Source organism: Aplidium turbinatum, chromosome 13 (genome assembly GCF_918807975.1).
Source record: "Aplidium turbinatum chromosome 13, kaAplTurb1.1, whole genome shotgun sequence".
Lineage (NCBI taxonomy): Eukaryota > Metazoa > Chordata > Ascidiacea > Aplousobranchia > Polyclinidae > Aplidium > Aplidium turbinatum.
This window is the reverse complement of record NC_137484.1, coordinates 19,999,543-20,014,974: the sequence shown is the minus strand read 5'-3', so window position 1 is coordinate 20,014,974 and position 15,432 is coordinate 19,999,543. Positions and strand designations below refer to the sequence as shown.

Here is a 15,432-nt window from a genome sequence, read left to right as displayed (position 1 = left end):
CCATTTCTGTGACGAAGGTCGGGTCTGGTGGATTTCCATTTTCTTCGTTTTTCTTCAAATGGTAAAGAGTGTTTTCCCTGAGAACAGAACAGGGTTCAAGAGACAGATATTTTAGATTTCAAGTAACTACAAGATCAACACAAAAATCGAACATATGGCGGCGCTGGATAGACAATAAACATTGTAAGATACATTGTAATGACTATTGTAACATTTAACATACTTTTAAAAAAGTACAATTAATCCCAAATACTTAGAGCTATTATGGGAGAACAAAAACTTTAAACCAAGCACTGTATTCGGACACCCGTGGACAGACAATGACCAAAAAACTGAGGGCCTAAACTTGTGGCCGGCTAAAACGCATTGCGGTCTCATTACGGGGTCCCGTGGCCCGTTTATGGGACACGGTTAAGAAACGCTGGCTTAAGATGTGATAGTCCATCAAAAAAATAAAACCTTACCATAATGCCCTGCCGGAGTAATGCTGTAACCGATTAGAGACGCCTTCCAGTTCGTCTGCTACGTTTCGCTCCAACCAATCGATGACAATCTAAAATACAACAGGACTACAACGTAAATGCAGGAGCTTAAAACAGTAGCAGAACATTCAATTAATACCGTGTTAATGACTGGTACCAGAGTACGGAACTGCGCAACTTGCGCCAATAGAGCAAATGTTTGTAAACAGAAAATAACTCAAACAACGCTGGCAATCGCTTGTACAATTTTGACGATAGTGTGCCTTTTACTCAAATCGCAAGACTGTTCACTGAAAACAATGTCTTTTATTTAAGTCTATGCCGAGAGTTTGAAAATTTAGACTAAGTACATTGAAGACCAAGAAAGTCTTTCAATGAAATGTCGACTTTCAAGCATGCCATTAAACACCTTGCCGGGATACACCTTCATACGTTTGGAAAGCCCACTGATTGGACGTACATCCGACGATCAAACTGGCCTGACAGTCATGAACAAGAAATCCACTGTATATACACTTTATACAGTGAATCCACTGTATTATATACAGTGGATTTCTTGGCGAAATAAGGTCAACTGCTGATGGCCTTGATGCTCACCTGAGCTTGACGAATATCTGAATTTTGACTGAAATATTCATCTACGGCGGATTTTTCACTTAAACATTCAATCTAAAAACAAAAATTAATACAATAAGAACAGTAGCACACAAATTAAGAATATACTAGGGCTGTTCGAAACAAAAATATTTCGAAATATTTCGTTTCGAAGCAAAATCGCTTGTCTTAATTTCGTTTCGAAATTATCTCTGAGTGAAGAGTTTCGTGTCGTTTCGAAGTCCAAGCTATTTCGTTTCGTTCTGCGTTCGAAACGAAATATACAAGAATGTAGAAATTTAAGAAGTGTCAAAAACTCATATCTCAAAGTGAATTCACATCATGTTTTTCAAAGGTTTGACAATAATGGCAACTCACAAAGTGAGAAAATCTAAGCTTGCGAGGTGCTCTCTTTATTATATTCGCCTCAGCCCGGGTTCTATTTTCCATAAGTGTTGCCAAATAAGGATGTTATCCTCAATTTAGAGAAATTTGGAAAAACTTTATGATCATTGGGAAGAAACATTTTGAATTATGAAACTAGGATGAAGCCATTGAATGTCATTCAACATGTTTAGACCCGTTGGAATTCGTATTTGCATCAAGAACCGGGTCTACAACAACTAAACCGCGCAATTATTTTAATGAGTGCTGAAGGTGAGGGCATGCCCAGTTGCCCACACGAAGTAGCGCAGAATGGACAATTGCAGAACAGTGCGTAGAAATTCTCAAGCTAACCACACAATTGACAAAAAGTATGAGTGGCCAAATTTGGGACAGGCCAAATATACCCAACATTATCGGCAAGGGCTCCAACAATAGGCAGAGCAGAAAGCAGAGTGAAAGATTAAGGAAGTTCTTAGAAGTAGGTCGTTTCATGAAGATGCTATTGAATTTCGAGTTGACCTAACTGCAGTCAAAATTACACTGTACCGATACGCCTATTGAAATATAAGCACAGAAAAATTGCATTAAGCTGCCACTGCTGTCGATCCACGATTTGAGCTGATTTTGTTTGATAAAGAGATTTTACCAACACGTCTAAACAACACTTTTAGAACTGCATCACAAAGTGGAAGGACATCTATCGGACGAATACAGCCAAGTTCAACAAACGGAAACGAAGGAAACAATTGCTGCAGGTCGGGGATTTTTAGAAGAGAAAGAGTTGTTGGGAAAAAAGTGCCAGCAGGCGATTTCGAAAGTAAATTGCAAACGATTTTAGAAACGCGAATGGATACCAACAAACGAGTGTCCAATGCAACGGTGGAAAGTAATCGATCACTTTCCAATGGTGGCTAAATTGGCACAGACTTTGTTGGCTATACCAACCACTACTATCACAAGCGAGCGTTTGTGGTCTGCTGCTGCTAACATTGCGGTACCAAACCGAGCATCCTTGACCACATCAAGGGTTTGCGATCTGCTCTTTCTCAGAGCTACGATCAGAAACTCCATTAGACGCGTGCCCTCTTCGCACGCTTTTATAACCACCGTTGACTGTGCCCATTATTTTTCTTGTTTGTAGGCTACTGTATCGTTTTCGTATTGAGTAGAAGTTTGCCCAATTCAAAAAACTTCCCAAAATCTGACACCTGCTTGCCCTGACATCATTAAGAGTCGTTTCAAACATCCCGCGCTTTTACCAAATTTGGTTGTTTCCGTTTCTGCAATCCAGTGTGTTATTCTGCTTGGCGGTGAAAGGATGTTGGCTGTCGACCTATTTTCTAAATGCTACACTTTTGTTTGCAAAAAAATAGATGTTTAAAATTTTTCTGTTGACTTCTAAAGCAATGGCCTGTTAGCTGTAAAATATTTCGTTTCGACCTCAAATTATTTATCTTGATTTCGTTTCGGAGTAAAAATCTTTAAGGATTTCGTTTCGTCTTGAAAAAGTTCGTTTCGAACAGCCCTAGAATATACCAAAACAATTGGAGTTCACCGACTTACTTTAATTTGTAAAACAAATTTTCCAAGTACAGTAGAATTCGCCTATAGTGACACCTGAAGGGACCGCGGAAAAAGTGTCACCATAACCGAAGTGTCACTATAGCAGAATTCTACTCAACTGTTGCGTATGCAAACGGGACTTTGCAACAGGTGTCACTATAGGCGAAGTGTCACTATAGCCAAAGTCACTATAGGCGAATTCTACTGTATAACAATTCGAATACAAAAATCTCATTGTCTAAATAATTCAAACAGAAGCTTAGGTAGTAAATTTCTATTCCATTCAAAATCGCGTTTTATTGTATTGCCAAGACTTAAATAGTTATTCTTAATTAAGCGAGGATAAAAATTAACTGCATTTCAGCAAACGCTTTAAGTCGAGTCTGGGTCACCACGCCTACGCTGAGTGGTGATCAAAGACTGGACCCTCGACCCTAGAGTAATCAACAAAACTCCAATGAAAAAGCTTTGAATTTAACACAACTATGGCTTCTTACCCCGGAGTCAACAGTCATTTCTTCATCCGTGACAGACAATCGATCTCTGTTGAAATAAAATCATATTATTTAAGTTTTACAATCCGGTAATTCGAATGTTGTGTAAATAAATCCCCAAACCAACAAAATTTGTTTACAAAGAGGTAACCAAGGAACAAATATCAGTAATTAGTGAAGAACATTGCACATATTAAAACTCAACAGACTATTGGATAATGTAAAATTTTATTTAAAGTTAACTATTGTAACAGGATTTGCTCACATTTAACCTGTTCCGATGATTCAATCTCACCTGTAGTCATGCGCGGTCCCACACATGACACAATGACCACACAGGCCGGATTTAAGGGGGGCAGAGGGTGCAGGTGCCCCGGGCCCCCCGACTTTTAAAGGGCCCCCTACGTGGAAAAAACGTGATTTTGTGTTATTTTTTTTCTTTCAGCCTTCGAAGTTTCAGCAAAATGCTGTGCAGTGCTGGATTAATGCTACTGTAGACGTAGAGGTGGTTTTTCGCGCCACAGGCGCGAAACAATTTTTTGCACGGGGGCCCCCGATCTAAAAGTGCCCCGGGTCCCCCGTCAGCTAAATCCGGCCCTGTGACCACATCAACGACTGATAATAATTAATTCATCAATCAGTATCTACGGTCAAGCAGGGCGCTCAAAGTACAGCTCACTATTTAACTGCATTCAGTCAACGAAATGTATGCCACACTTCAAGGAGAAACTTCAAACTTTGGAGACCGAAGTTTTGAACCTCAATGGTTTAAAGCTCATGTGATTACCACGTAAAGCTTTACAAGAACAAATATTCTCGCAATTAACAAATGCAATTATTAAATATACCAGTGGTCTGACACAAAAAAAACTTCAACGCTGAAAAGTGAAATTAACCTTGCTAACAGAAGATAAAATGACTCAAAACCGTCAGGATTATCTGAAACAGAATTCAAACTGATGGCACTACAAAGGTAAAGGACAAAGGTGGTCCCATACTTGATTCAAGTGTTGGGTATGAGAAGATAAGGTCCTCATTGTACTAAGCCTTCGGCACCAAGGAGAGTAGGGTGGACAGTTCCTTTCTCTCGGCCGCCTTTCCTGCAGCAATTATGCCCACCCAATTTATTACGGGAGCAAGTCTTTTAGGCGCAGACAGTTAGGCGCCGGTCAAATAGGTGCGCATGTGACGTTTGGCTTCGATCACCGCAAGCCCGCGCGAGAAACTAAATTAGTCTCGCGCTTGCCTTCAGATGATCTCACATTTTTTGTAAGTTGCACGTTTCATTTTTTGACTATGTTGAGCAAATTTATTAGTTTTTAGTTTGGTTGATGTAAAGTTGGTCCTTTGTTTGCTTGTCAATAGAGTTTATGAGAAAAGGAAGAAAATAAACAAAAGGTGCACAATTGTTTCTATATATTTTATAGCGTCAAAACTTAGAACAAAAAAAACAGAGAACAAGCCGTTCGCGCACACTGTGGCGCCCGTTCAAAAAATATGTCACGGCTTCCGTTAGTGAAGCTGCTTAAACCGGCAATGCTTTTCACACAAAATGTTATATTGAACAGAAAAACATATTGTATTGTAATGCGCGTGTTCGGCATTTATTTGTTGTTAGACCAGGTTTATCAATAAATTATTCAAGTTTCCTAACATGACTGAGATCACTTTTAGTGAGTCAAATAATAACTACACTAAACATCAGCAAAAAATATACCGTAGCCTATATTCAAGCGGGTGGTTGGCTAGAGTGAAGAGTAACTTAGTTTTCCGTCAAAACCCAGACTAGGTTTAATAACGAGAAAAGTCGCACCATTAAGGTGCGTCTACACGACGACTGTTTTCTTGCTTAAGCTAGCCAAACTTCTTGTTTCTTTAAGTTAATCGCAGTTTGTGCCGCTTACTTTTAAGAAAATGGGCGAGTAAGCGAGCCGTCGAGAAAAAATACGCTCCAGAGCGAAAAACTGGGCGCTTAAGTGAGTTCTCTTGCTTAGAAATGTTTTTTCCCGCCAAAATCTCAGGTCTCCTCTCAGCTCAGTATCCAGACAGGGCAGCGCGGTATCGTTAAAGGATTTCGTTAAGTTTTGATCCCAACCCGTTCTTATTAATGTTGTGGGCTGAACTGGCGGTGACCGTACTCGAAATAGCCCATAGAAAGCACAATATTTTCCAATTTCAAATCCAAAACAGGATCTCAGCAGAAAACCATTGCCATTGTACACTGGGTAATAAAAATAGCGGAGGAATGATCTTGCTGGTTGTTACCAGTCACCCACGCTGACACGAAATTCTGTTTCCAACATTTCAACCTCACTAAGGTGTCTGAATGCTTCAATAAGCAGTAAATTGCGGGTTTGCATCCTTCGCTTTTTGCAGCATTTTTTACACAACTTCTGGGAAGCCATGACTGAAAGACTGCAACAACTTGAACAACTTCAAATGGTTAAAGAACAGTCAGTTGCTTGGTCTACTCTGCTGTACTTTAGCGCGAACTGCTATGCTTTGGCGGGAACTTTTTAAAACGTGACGTCATTGGGGATTAGATACTCACGTGACCGCGATTCAAGCGAGCAAAATCTTCGTCGAGGTTGCCAGTGTAGACGAAACGACCTTAATCACTAGCTTAAGCAAGAATTTCTAAGCAAGAACACTTTCTCGTGTAGACGCACCTTTATGCTTGCAACGTGTAGCCAGGGTTCACATTGCAAATAGAAATGTATTCATGTGGTAGAGCGTTGTCTCATACGAACTCGCCACAAGACCAATCCATCCCGAGTAGAAGTAAATGCGAAAGATAACAGATTAAGTAAAGTTCCATCTGGCTGCAACCTGTATTCAGGATGCATAGCAAATGTCCTTTGGAGATGTGCTAATATCAAGAGTAGTAGAGCATTGTCTCGCACCTCATCTGCACACGCGCATTATTAAAACAACATATTTTTCTGTTCAATATGACATTTTGTGTGAAAAGCATTGCCCTACCTGCCAAGCTGATACAATCTGCAGACTTTACTAGGAATAGCACCTAAATGAACGGGCGCCACAGTGCTCCGCACCTAAATATCCAGACGCCACAGTTTGCGCGCCTATCTGACCGGCGCCTAACTGTCTGCGCCTAAAAGACATGGACCCTTTATTACACCCTAGGTAGAGGTGCGGTGTCTTCAACAACCAGCAGAAGCCGGGAGTCGAACCAGGATTGCATAATTGAAAGGCCAACGCCTTATCCGTTTGCGCCGCCCCACCGATACCTACCTATATAAAGCATTGAGAAGTCGCCAGGTTTGCTTTTCATTAGTCAAACTTCCCTTGATGTCTTGCACAGCATCTCGCCTGCAAAGCAAATCTTGGAATGAAAAGTCTTGTTGTGTAACATAAAGACGTTAAATACAAAGACCAGTTGTGAGGTGCTTAGCTAAAAAGATACAGTCTGCTTTGTGTAGATCTTCTTGTTTACAATTTTTAACATAAAATACTGTAGCTAACTTTACAAATAAAAGCGATCTCACTGTGTATCAGAAATCACTTGAGGCATAACTTTGGTGAGAAGACGTTCATAGTCTGAGCAAACTTCTTCATATGCATCAAGCAACTGGAAAACTTCACTTGAAGAGTTGTGTTGGAGAAGGCAGTCTTTAAAATCTCCAAATGTTCCAGCTGTTACTATAAGCAGTACAAGGCATTAATGCAGTTGTGATTGAGTTGTTATTTGTAAAATCTCTATCTTCAATATCAAAAAAAAAATGCTCAGCAAGATATGGTACCGGTAACTTAAATATACTTTGGGCAGTAACAATCAGATAAACTTCAGATTAAACAAACTTACAGATATAAAAGTTGATATCTTTAAGTCATTTAGACATAAACAAAAATTTTCAAATATACAATTCCATGACAAATCATTACAATAGTTTTAAAATGTACATTGTATTATAGGCTACACTTTTCATTTTTTTTCAATTTTTCTGCAAAACATTAATCAGTCAAGTGTGTAATTTATTGTCAAACACGCCTGATTCAATGAATATCCATGAGAATCATGTACGCACTTAACAGGCTAATGTTCACTTTTTAAACAAAATTGTTAGTATTCGCTTACTAGCCATCCCAGGATTTTCAATATTGGCATAGTTCAATGAGTTAGGCTCAGCAGCTGCAAACTTAGCAGGGGTGGTTGGTTGTAGCAAATGCATTGTTGTGGCAAAATCAGTTTGATTTAACATGGTAGTACCCTCTGACATCTGCAAAAAATGTCAAGCACACAAGTGATAATAAACTAAATGATGCGAAACTACTCACCAAAATGATGAAAAACAATCTTTCTTTTATTTGCCTTGTTAGTTATGTGACATTAAAAACGAAAGAATAAATTATATTTTATACTTACTCTTTACACTATAATTATACTTAATCAGTTTTAGAATGAAACCAGTGTATAAATACTGTCGCTTCAAGCTATATGTATTATCTACTACCCACAGTCATCAACATAAAAAAATCCAACACCTAACTAACTTGGTATTTGTTAACTGCATGAACAACTCATTGCGGTACCCAGAGATGGGCGTGATCTTGATCTTGAAGATCACTTTTTTTTTGGTGATCTTCATCTTGATCTAAGATCACTTTTTTTGTGTGATCTTGATCTTGAAGAACAATAAGATCAAGATCACTTTAAAATTGAAGTTTACTTGCTGGAAAGAGATATTTTTTTAGAACTCGTACTGTACAAAGTAATTAGTGGCAACTACTAACATTAAGCCACTGTTAATACGATATGTGTCCAACAAAAGACGATTTAAAGTCCATCTAATCTGGTCAGTGTTGCCATTTCAAATAGAAAAAAGTTTTCTGTGTTGGTCATAATAAAGAAGTCAACTTCCGTGTAGCCTACTTTATGTTGACTTATAATAAAAATGATTTAACTTTGTTCACAATTTCCATGTGTGAATTTTAAAGAAATGTTTGCTTTCTTTGGCTCAATTTTAGATGTTTCAAAAGTCTAGAATGGCGGTGTTAAAAAATCTGGACTCTAGCCGACTTTGGTCATGTAAAGTGGTTTATTGCAGAAAATCAACCAGACCAAGACTTGTTTACAATGTTTAGGGTCTGAGTATGGAGCGGTTTGTCTGACCGAAAACCTCTGATGAACTTTTTTGATTACACACAACAGTATCAAGGTTGCCAGATGGGTCAATGGTGCAATAAACATTGACATAATACAGTGAAAGTTAAAACTACTTAGTAACACGAATAAAACTCCCACATGAACCAGACAATAATTTGGTAAAAAATGATGCAGTTCAGAGTTGTTTTTATTTATTTATTATAAATAAAAAGCATAACACTAATTTGGCGACTTTTTCAGTACTAGTGTGTGTAACCTCGGCCTTGGGTGTGACGTTGCGATTATACGCAAACTACGTCAACAATTGATAGGCCTAAATAGCAACAGTCACTAACTTATTACAATTCTTAGGCCAGCGATCGAGTAGTTAAAAGTAAAAGTTAGCAATACCAACTATATACCTTTACCCAGGTTGCTTATAGTAATTATTTTATGCAACATCATTGATCAAAAACTTGATTTTTTTTTCAAGTAGGCTACACAAAAAGTGATCTTGAAAGTGATCTTGATCTTCAAGATCACGATCTTGATCTTCAAGATCACATAGTTTGGTGATCTTGATCTTCAAGATCACCTATTCTTGGTGATCTTGATCTTCAAGATCACCAATACTGGTGATCTTGCCCATCTCTGGCGGTACCATACCTAATTACCTATGGCGAATCCCCAAAAACATGTTTAGCAAATTTACAATGCAAAATAATATTAGCATAAGTTACTTGTGGATCTAAAGCTATGAATGAAACAGTGTATGTGTATATACTGTACACAGAGATGGGCAAGATCACCAGTATTGGTGATCTTGAAGATCAAGATCACCAAACTATGTGATCTTGAAGATCAAGATCACTTTTAAGATCACTTTTTGTGTACCGGTACTTGAAAAAAAATGAAGTTTTCGATCAATGATGTTGCAAAAAATAATTACTATAAGCAACCTGGATAAAGGACAAAGGTATATAGTTGGTATTGCTAACTTTTACTTTTAACTACTCGATCGCTGGCCTAAGAATTGTAACATGTAACAAGTTAGTGACTGTTGCTATTAGGCCTATCAATTGCTGACGTAGTTTGCGTAGAATCGCAACGTCACACCCAAGGCCGAGGTTAATTACAGCAGTACTGAAAAAGTCGCAAAATTTGCAATTAGTTTTATACTTTTTATTTATAATAAATAAATAAAAATAAACTTTGGACTGCATTATTTTTTACCAAATTTTTGTCTGGTTCATGTGGGAGTTTTTATTCGTGTTACTAAGTAGTTTTAACTTTCACTGTATTATGTCAATGTTTATTGCCTCATTTACCCATCTGGCAACTTTGATGCTGTTGTCTGCTATCAAAAAAGTTCAGAGGTTTGCGGTCCGACAAACTGCTCCATACTCAGACCCTAAACAAGTCTTGGTCTGGTTGATTTGCTGCAATAAACCACTTTAGATGACCAAAGTCGGCTAGAATCCAGATTTTTTAACACCGCCATTCTAGACTTTTGAAACATCTAAAATTGAGTCAAAGAAAGCAAACATTTCTTTAAAGTTCACACATGGAAATTGTGAACAAAGTTAAATCATTTTTTATTATGTGTCAACATAAAGTACACGGAAGTTGCCTTCTTTATTATGACCAACAAAGAAAACTTTTTCAATTTTGAAATGGCAATACTGACCAGATTAGATGGAGACTTTAAATCATCTTTTGTTGGGCACATATCATATTAACAGTGGCATAATGCTAGTAGTTGCCTCTAACTACTTTGTACAGTACGAGTTCTAAAAAAATGCCTCTACCTAGGAAGTAAAATTCAATTTTAAAGTGATCTTGATCTTATTGTTCTTCAAGATCAAGATCACACAAAAAAAGTGATCTTAGATCAAGATGAAGATCACCAAAAAAAAGTGATCTTCAAGATCAAGCCCATCTCTGACTCTACACAATAAAATGAAGTTGTTTAATAAGACAGTGTTTTCAAAAATATCATATATATACACATATTCTTTAAACAAGTCACCAAAATGAATTGACTGACCATGGATTGACTGTTATTTAAATATCGTGATCCATGCTGGCTTTTGTTTAAGTAGTTTGAAATGTTTCTTGAGCCTGGTGTCATATCTGAAAATATACAATTATACAATATACAATTATACATGTATCAAATTTGTCATTTTTAATGTAAATAAATAACCATATTGTAATCTACTATCCCTTGACTAATCTCTACAATGGTAAACTAATATAAAAACGACTGTTTATCAAATGTGTCAAATAATAGGGGCTTAGCAACATGTGGATAAGGAATTATATACATTGTAATAGCTTTTGAAAAAACATAAAAGTAAGCCAAACATTAAATAGACTTGATGATAACCTAATTGGTAGATTGTAGCGTTTAAGTCATCTAACTCTGTGGGAGAGACTATAAAAAAAATATGTATCCCATAGCAAAGTGGCAAAAACCTACAACATACAAAGCACAATTGTGCTACAAATACATTTTTAACATATCAACCTTTAAAAAAAAACAGGTGAAAAACTAAGTCCCATATCAATATTACCTGTATTTGGTGATGCAAAACCATATGTTTGAGAAAAAGAATTGTCCCTAGAACCAACAGCTTGATCAAGCAACTTCATAGCTAATAATATAAAAATGATTTTAAAATGACTAATGTAGCTAGGCTACCACATTGAAGAAATGTACTATACAAGTGACTATTATGCAACCTGCTTTCAGAATTATTTGGATGCGCTTAAATACACTGACTGGCTCAACCAGCCTGCGGGTGTACTGGCATCAGACTATGCTAACATGCAAAAATGGGGAATGGCATCAACTGTGGGTGCAGCAAAAAGGAACATGCTGCAGACCACACCATTTATCATGTGCCCAACCAATCAATACAGTGGATATCCAGTGTCCAAATATTTAGCCTGTGTCACTGTTACTGCCAAGAGGTGGTAAAAGGCAGAGCCACATGACCCTTGGAGTGGCAAAGAAAAAAAAGTTTAAACAAAGAAGACATCTGAAACAAATTTACGATATGACAACAATAGGTGGCACTTGTAGGCTTTAAGCCGCCCACACCCGATGGTTGGCAACGTCTCTCCTGCATTTCTCATAAAATTATGGGTGGCTTAAAATCTACAAGTCCGCCCAATAGGCTTCACCACACAATGTCAAATTGAATAAATTTTGTTTTCTTACATTGTAAAATTTGTCCAGTACGTCTTGAGGACTGTCCATCACGTCTTGTGGCAGGAGAATGAACAAATTCACTCATGGCTGCTTTAAATTACAACTACAATGCAACCGTCAACAAAGCACACGCTAATTTAATTAAGGAAAAACTATGGGTACAACAAATTACAAGACAAATTCAACTCTTCAAAATACAAAACAAGTTACTTTTGTGCCAAAGTACAGTACGATAGCTATTTATATATTTTGCTTTGAAGTGGAAGTAGTAGAAAAACTGTGGAGTCGAAAATCATAGCATTGCAGATATGCAGAAAATAACGTACATGTACTCCCGGCTCTCGCTTGACTGAGATGTAACCAGTATTGCCAGGCGCAATTAAATGCGAATCCTAGTTAGGTTCAAAATCTCCAAATGCATTCTCATTTCACAAGCCCATTTTCATTGCAGTGCAATTTCTGGTTGCAATTAAGAAAAAATTCTTCAAATTTTAAAACACCTGTGTTTTTATGACATTTGGCTGAGTTTTATTGCCGCTTTTTTACTGAAAGTTTCTTTATTACATTTTTTTGTAAGTAACGACATTTAAATTTAATTTCTCCAAGTTGAAAAAATATTTATTTTTCTGGCAACCTAAAGTTCATTGACTTTTATGTGTTTTCAAATTGTATAACTAAATATTAATCTTTTCAAAAAAAGTGATGGGATTTAAAAAAATCTTTTCCTGCAGAAGTTGTAACGTTCAATGCCGAATTAAAACCGGAAAATGTACGAGAAGTTTTATAGCTTTTTTGACATTTACCCACCATATAAAAAATATGGTTTGTATTGCAACCAAACCATTTTTACAAAAACATATCAAACTTTTCAAATGTTGACATGTAAAACTCAGGGGATGAGACCATTATAATCATAATCAACATTTAGCTCACGGCTAAAAAAAAAAGTGCAGTGGCGTAGCCAAGGGGGGGTTTTGGAGGTAACAATCCCCTTTCGGCACGCGTGTGACGTCACGATATTGATAATGATGCTTTCGGTCTTTATGTTTCTAAAACAAAGTTTGCCTAATTTTAAACAAAACTGCATTAAAAGAGCGAGTTTTGCCAATACCAAACATTCAAATATCTCAGCCAGGAATTAAGCAACAAGAAAACATAGAGACTTAGCTCTATCACCAAAAAATGCCCAAGAAAACATGATCTTATCCTTTTGCCATGCCACCGAACAGCATCATTTTACAAGAATATTTATACCCACAATTTTGTTGAAAATGCTCTCAGAATGCACCAAATTCAAAGTAATTTTTCAAAATTCTCTGGGGGAGGCCCCCAGGCCCCCCACCGCTGGGTGTCGCCTTTGTCAAACACGCCGTCGGGCTTCGCTCGCCGATCATCAAAAACCCCCCTTTCAAAATTCTTGGCTACGTTATTGCAAAAGTGGGCCTATGTCAGGTCACTAAACGTAGCCTACACTTGTCATTGTGGTGATGATTATGGCTACAAGATGATCGAGAAAGCTTGACGACCATTAGCGCACGTTTTTTTGTTAAAAAATTGTTGGTTAACCGTATTAAGACTGGGCTCTCAAGGTATTCCTGGAGTTGGGGGGGGCATAAAGTGCCCGCGGTTTTTGAACGATTGTTACGCCTTTGATACGCATGCTGTCACTTAGATATTTTACCAAGTGAAAGAAAATTTATCTGACTATCCAACAAATTCAAACTTGTCTTCGAATCATGTGTATATCTATAGATGTAATGGATTTATTGGACAGCAGTCAAATCGCCAAAGTTAGATGTAAATTATAATAAAGAAACAGGCTTGCTCTGCTTGAGATTATCACGTCACTGTAATCTTGCGTCACACTTTGCGTTCTGTCTCTCACACTAACAACCGTAAGCGTATTTGTAAAACCTACTGTTAGACGGCACCATAAGCAAAATTGACCAATCAGAAAGCAGCAAGCGATTCACACTTCTCCCAGGAGGAGAAAATTTCTCCGAGAAAGAGTGATGTTTGAGTCTGAAGTAAGTTGCCAGGTGCACGAAGAATATACTTTGAAACAAATCCAAAACAACAAATTTTGCTTCGATTGGCATGGTTTTTGTTTGAAACAATGCTACTTTTTTGTTATTGATGGATCATAATTTTGGAAATCCTGGCCTAATTTGAACGTGCAAGTATTGAGCTAAATCTTATTGCAATATATCTGAGAATTTGAAGAATACCTGGCAACCGTGGATGAATTGTGAAACACTTAAAATTAGGTAAGCACTTTAATAGCAAAGTTTCAGTAATTGTCAAGAAAACCTGGAGCCAATCAGAAGCTACGTTGTCTGTGACGTAAGAACGTAAAAAACGACAAAATTTCAGTACCCTGTCGAGAGGTATGCAAATACAGACATGAGACATATTGTCTACTATCAACGGTGAAACTGTGCATGATATTGTGGTTGCAGACTGTTTTTAACTAATGTAGGATGTTAGTTACAGTTAGTTTGATCTACAAATTTCTGAGGCTTAGGTTAGCATGACTACAAGGAGTTAAAAGAAGATGTGAGTTTTCAAATTACTAAGGATTTGATTAGTTTATAGTTTGAAGTAGTGGTCTTTAAAGTTCATAAGTTTCAATGTACCAAGTATATAGGCTACAGCAGCTTAATAATTGAAGGGTTTAATTACTAAATATTTGTGGAAGCTTTAAGCTGAAGTAGGCTTGAAATTAGTACCGTAATTGGCAGATGCTACTTAGCCAGCATCATTTCCAAAAACATTGATTGATCGACTAATTCAGTTGACAGTTATTTAAAAAAAAGTCTATAAAGTTGTTTTATTTAGTGATACAACAAAACGGTGATAGGTTTCAATCTGTGATACTCAAAATAGCCACTCCCAAAAATAATTTATAAACAAAGAGCATAATTATTAGCAAGACAAATTTGAGTACCGGTAAGTATGTAGGTTCAGTAATTTAAAGCAACAATGTCACAAAGGTTAAGTCCTGAGATTTAACTTAAAACTAGTTAGGCTGAAGGAAGATACAGCAGAATCAGATACCGTAACTTGTTCCATATTTGGAGAACCTGGTTTGTGACATATAATCTTTTGGTTATGTTATTGACTGGAAATTTGAATCAAACCCCACTGGGAAATGTTTTCCTAGCAGCCTCCACCCTCTACACAGTTATAAACAGTATTTAGGCCACAGCCACACAACAACAACAACCAAAAAAAGTTGGTACGTTTGATATCCATTGAGTGGTCACTTCAAAAATCTCCATTGGGGAATGTTTGAACTTTACAATTTTTTTTTTTTAATTTATATAATTTAAAATGTAATTTATTTATTGCTTTGGACAACAAAAGGGTATAGCCTATGCACTTGTATGTAAAAATTTACCATTGTATGAGTTCCTTCTTGTGTATTTGTAGAATCAAATATAGACATCACTACCTTGGCAACTGACAGACATCCTCAGATAACCAAAATCATGAAAGAGGAATATCCGCAGATATCACAGATATCGCAGTATGATATTTGGCACATGGCTAAGAGTATGTCTAAACATCTCAGCAAGGCAACCAAAA

At 37.1% G+C, this 15,432-nt stretch overlaps 1 protein-coding gene across 1 annotated transcript in view; it reads right to left on the bottom strand.

The window, feature by feature from the left end:
• The window catches only part of LOC145782185 (nuclear pore complex protein Nup107-like), a 41,528-nt gene extending 29,504 nt beyond the window's left edge, over window positions 1-12,024 (bottom strand). The window contains exons 1-10 of the mRNA XM_082593953.1: window positions 11,854-12,024; window positions 11,204-11,284; window positions 10,675-10,760; window positions 7,620-7,761; window positions 7,030-7,183; window positions 6,776-6,853; window positions 3,524-3,569; window positions 1,080-1,151; window positions 465-553; window positions 2-77 (exon numbers count right to left, since the gene is read on the bottom strand). Of these exons, the coding sequence (XP_082450079.1) occupies window positions 2-77; window positions 465-553; window positions 1,080-1,151; window positions 3,524-3,569; window positions 6,776-6,853; window positions 7,030-7,183; window positions 7,620-7,761; window positions 10,675-10,760; window positions 11,204-11,284; window positions 11,854-11,929 (900 nt within the window). The 5' untranslated portion in view covers window positions 11,930-12,024. The remainder of the gene's footprint in view (window position 1; window positions 78-464; window positions 554-1,079; window positions 1,152-3,523; window positions 3,570-6,775; window positions 6,854-7,029; window positions 7,184-7,619; window positions 7,762-10,674; window positions 10,761-11,203; window positions 11,285-11,853) is intronic.
• Between the last annotated feature and the right edge of the window lie 3,408 nt (window positions 12,025-15,432).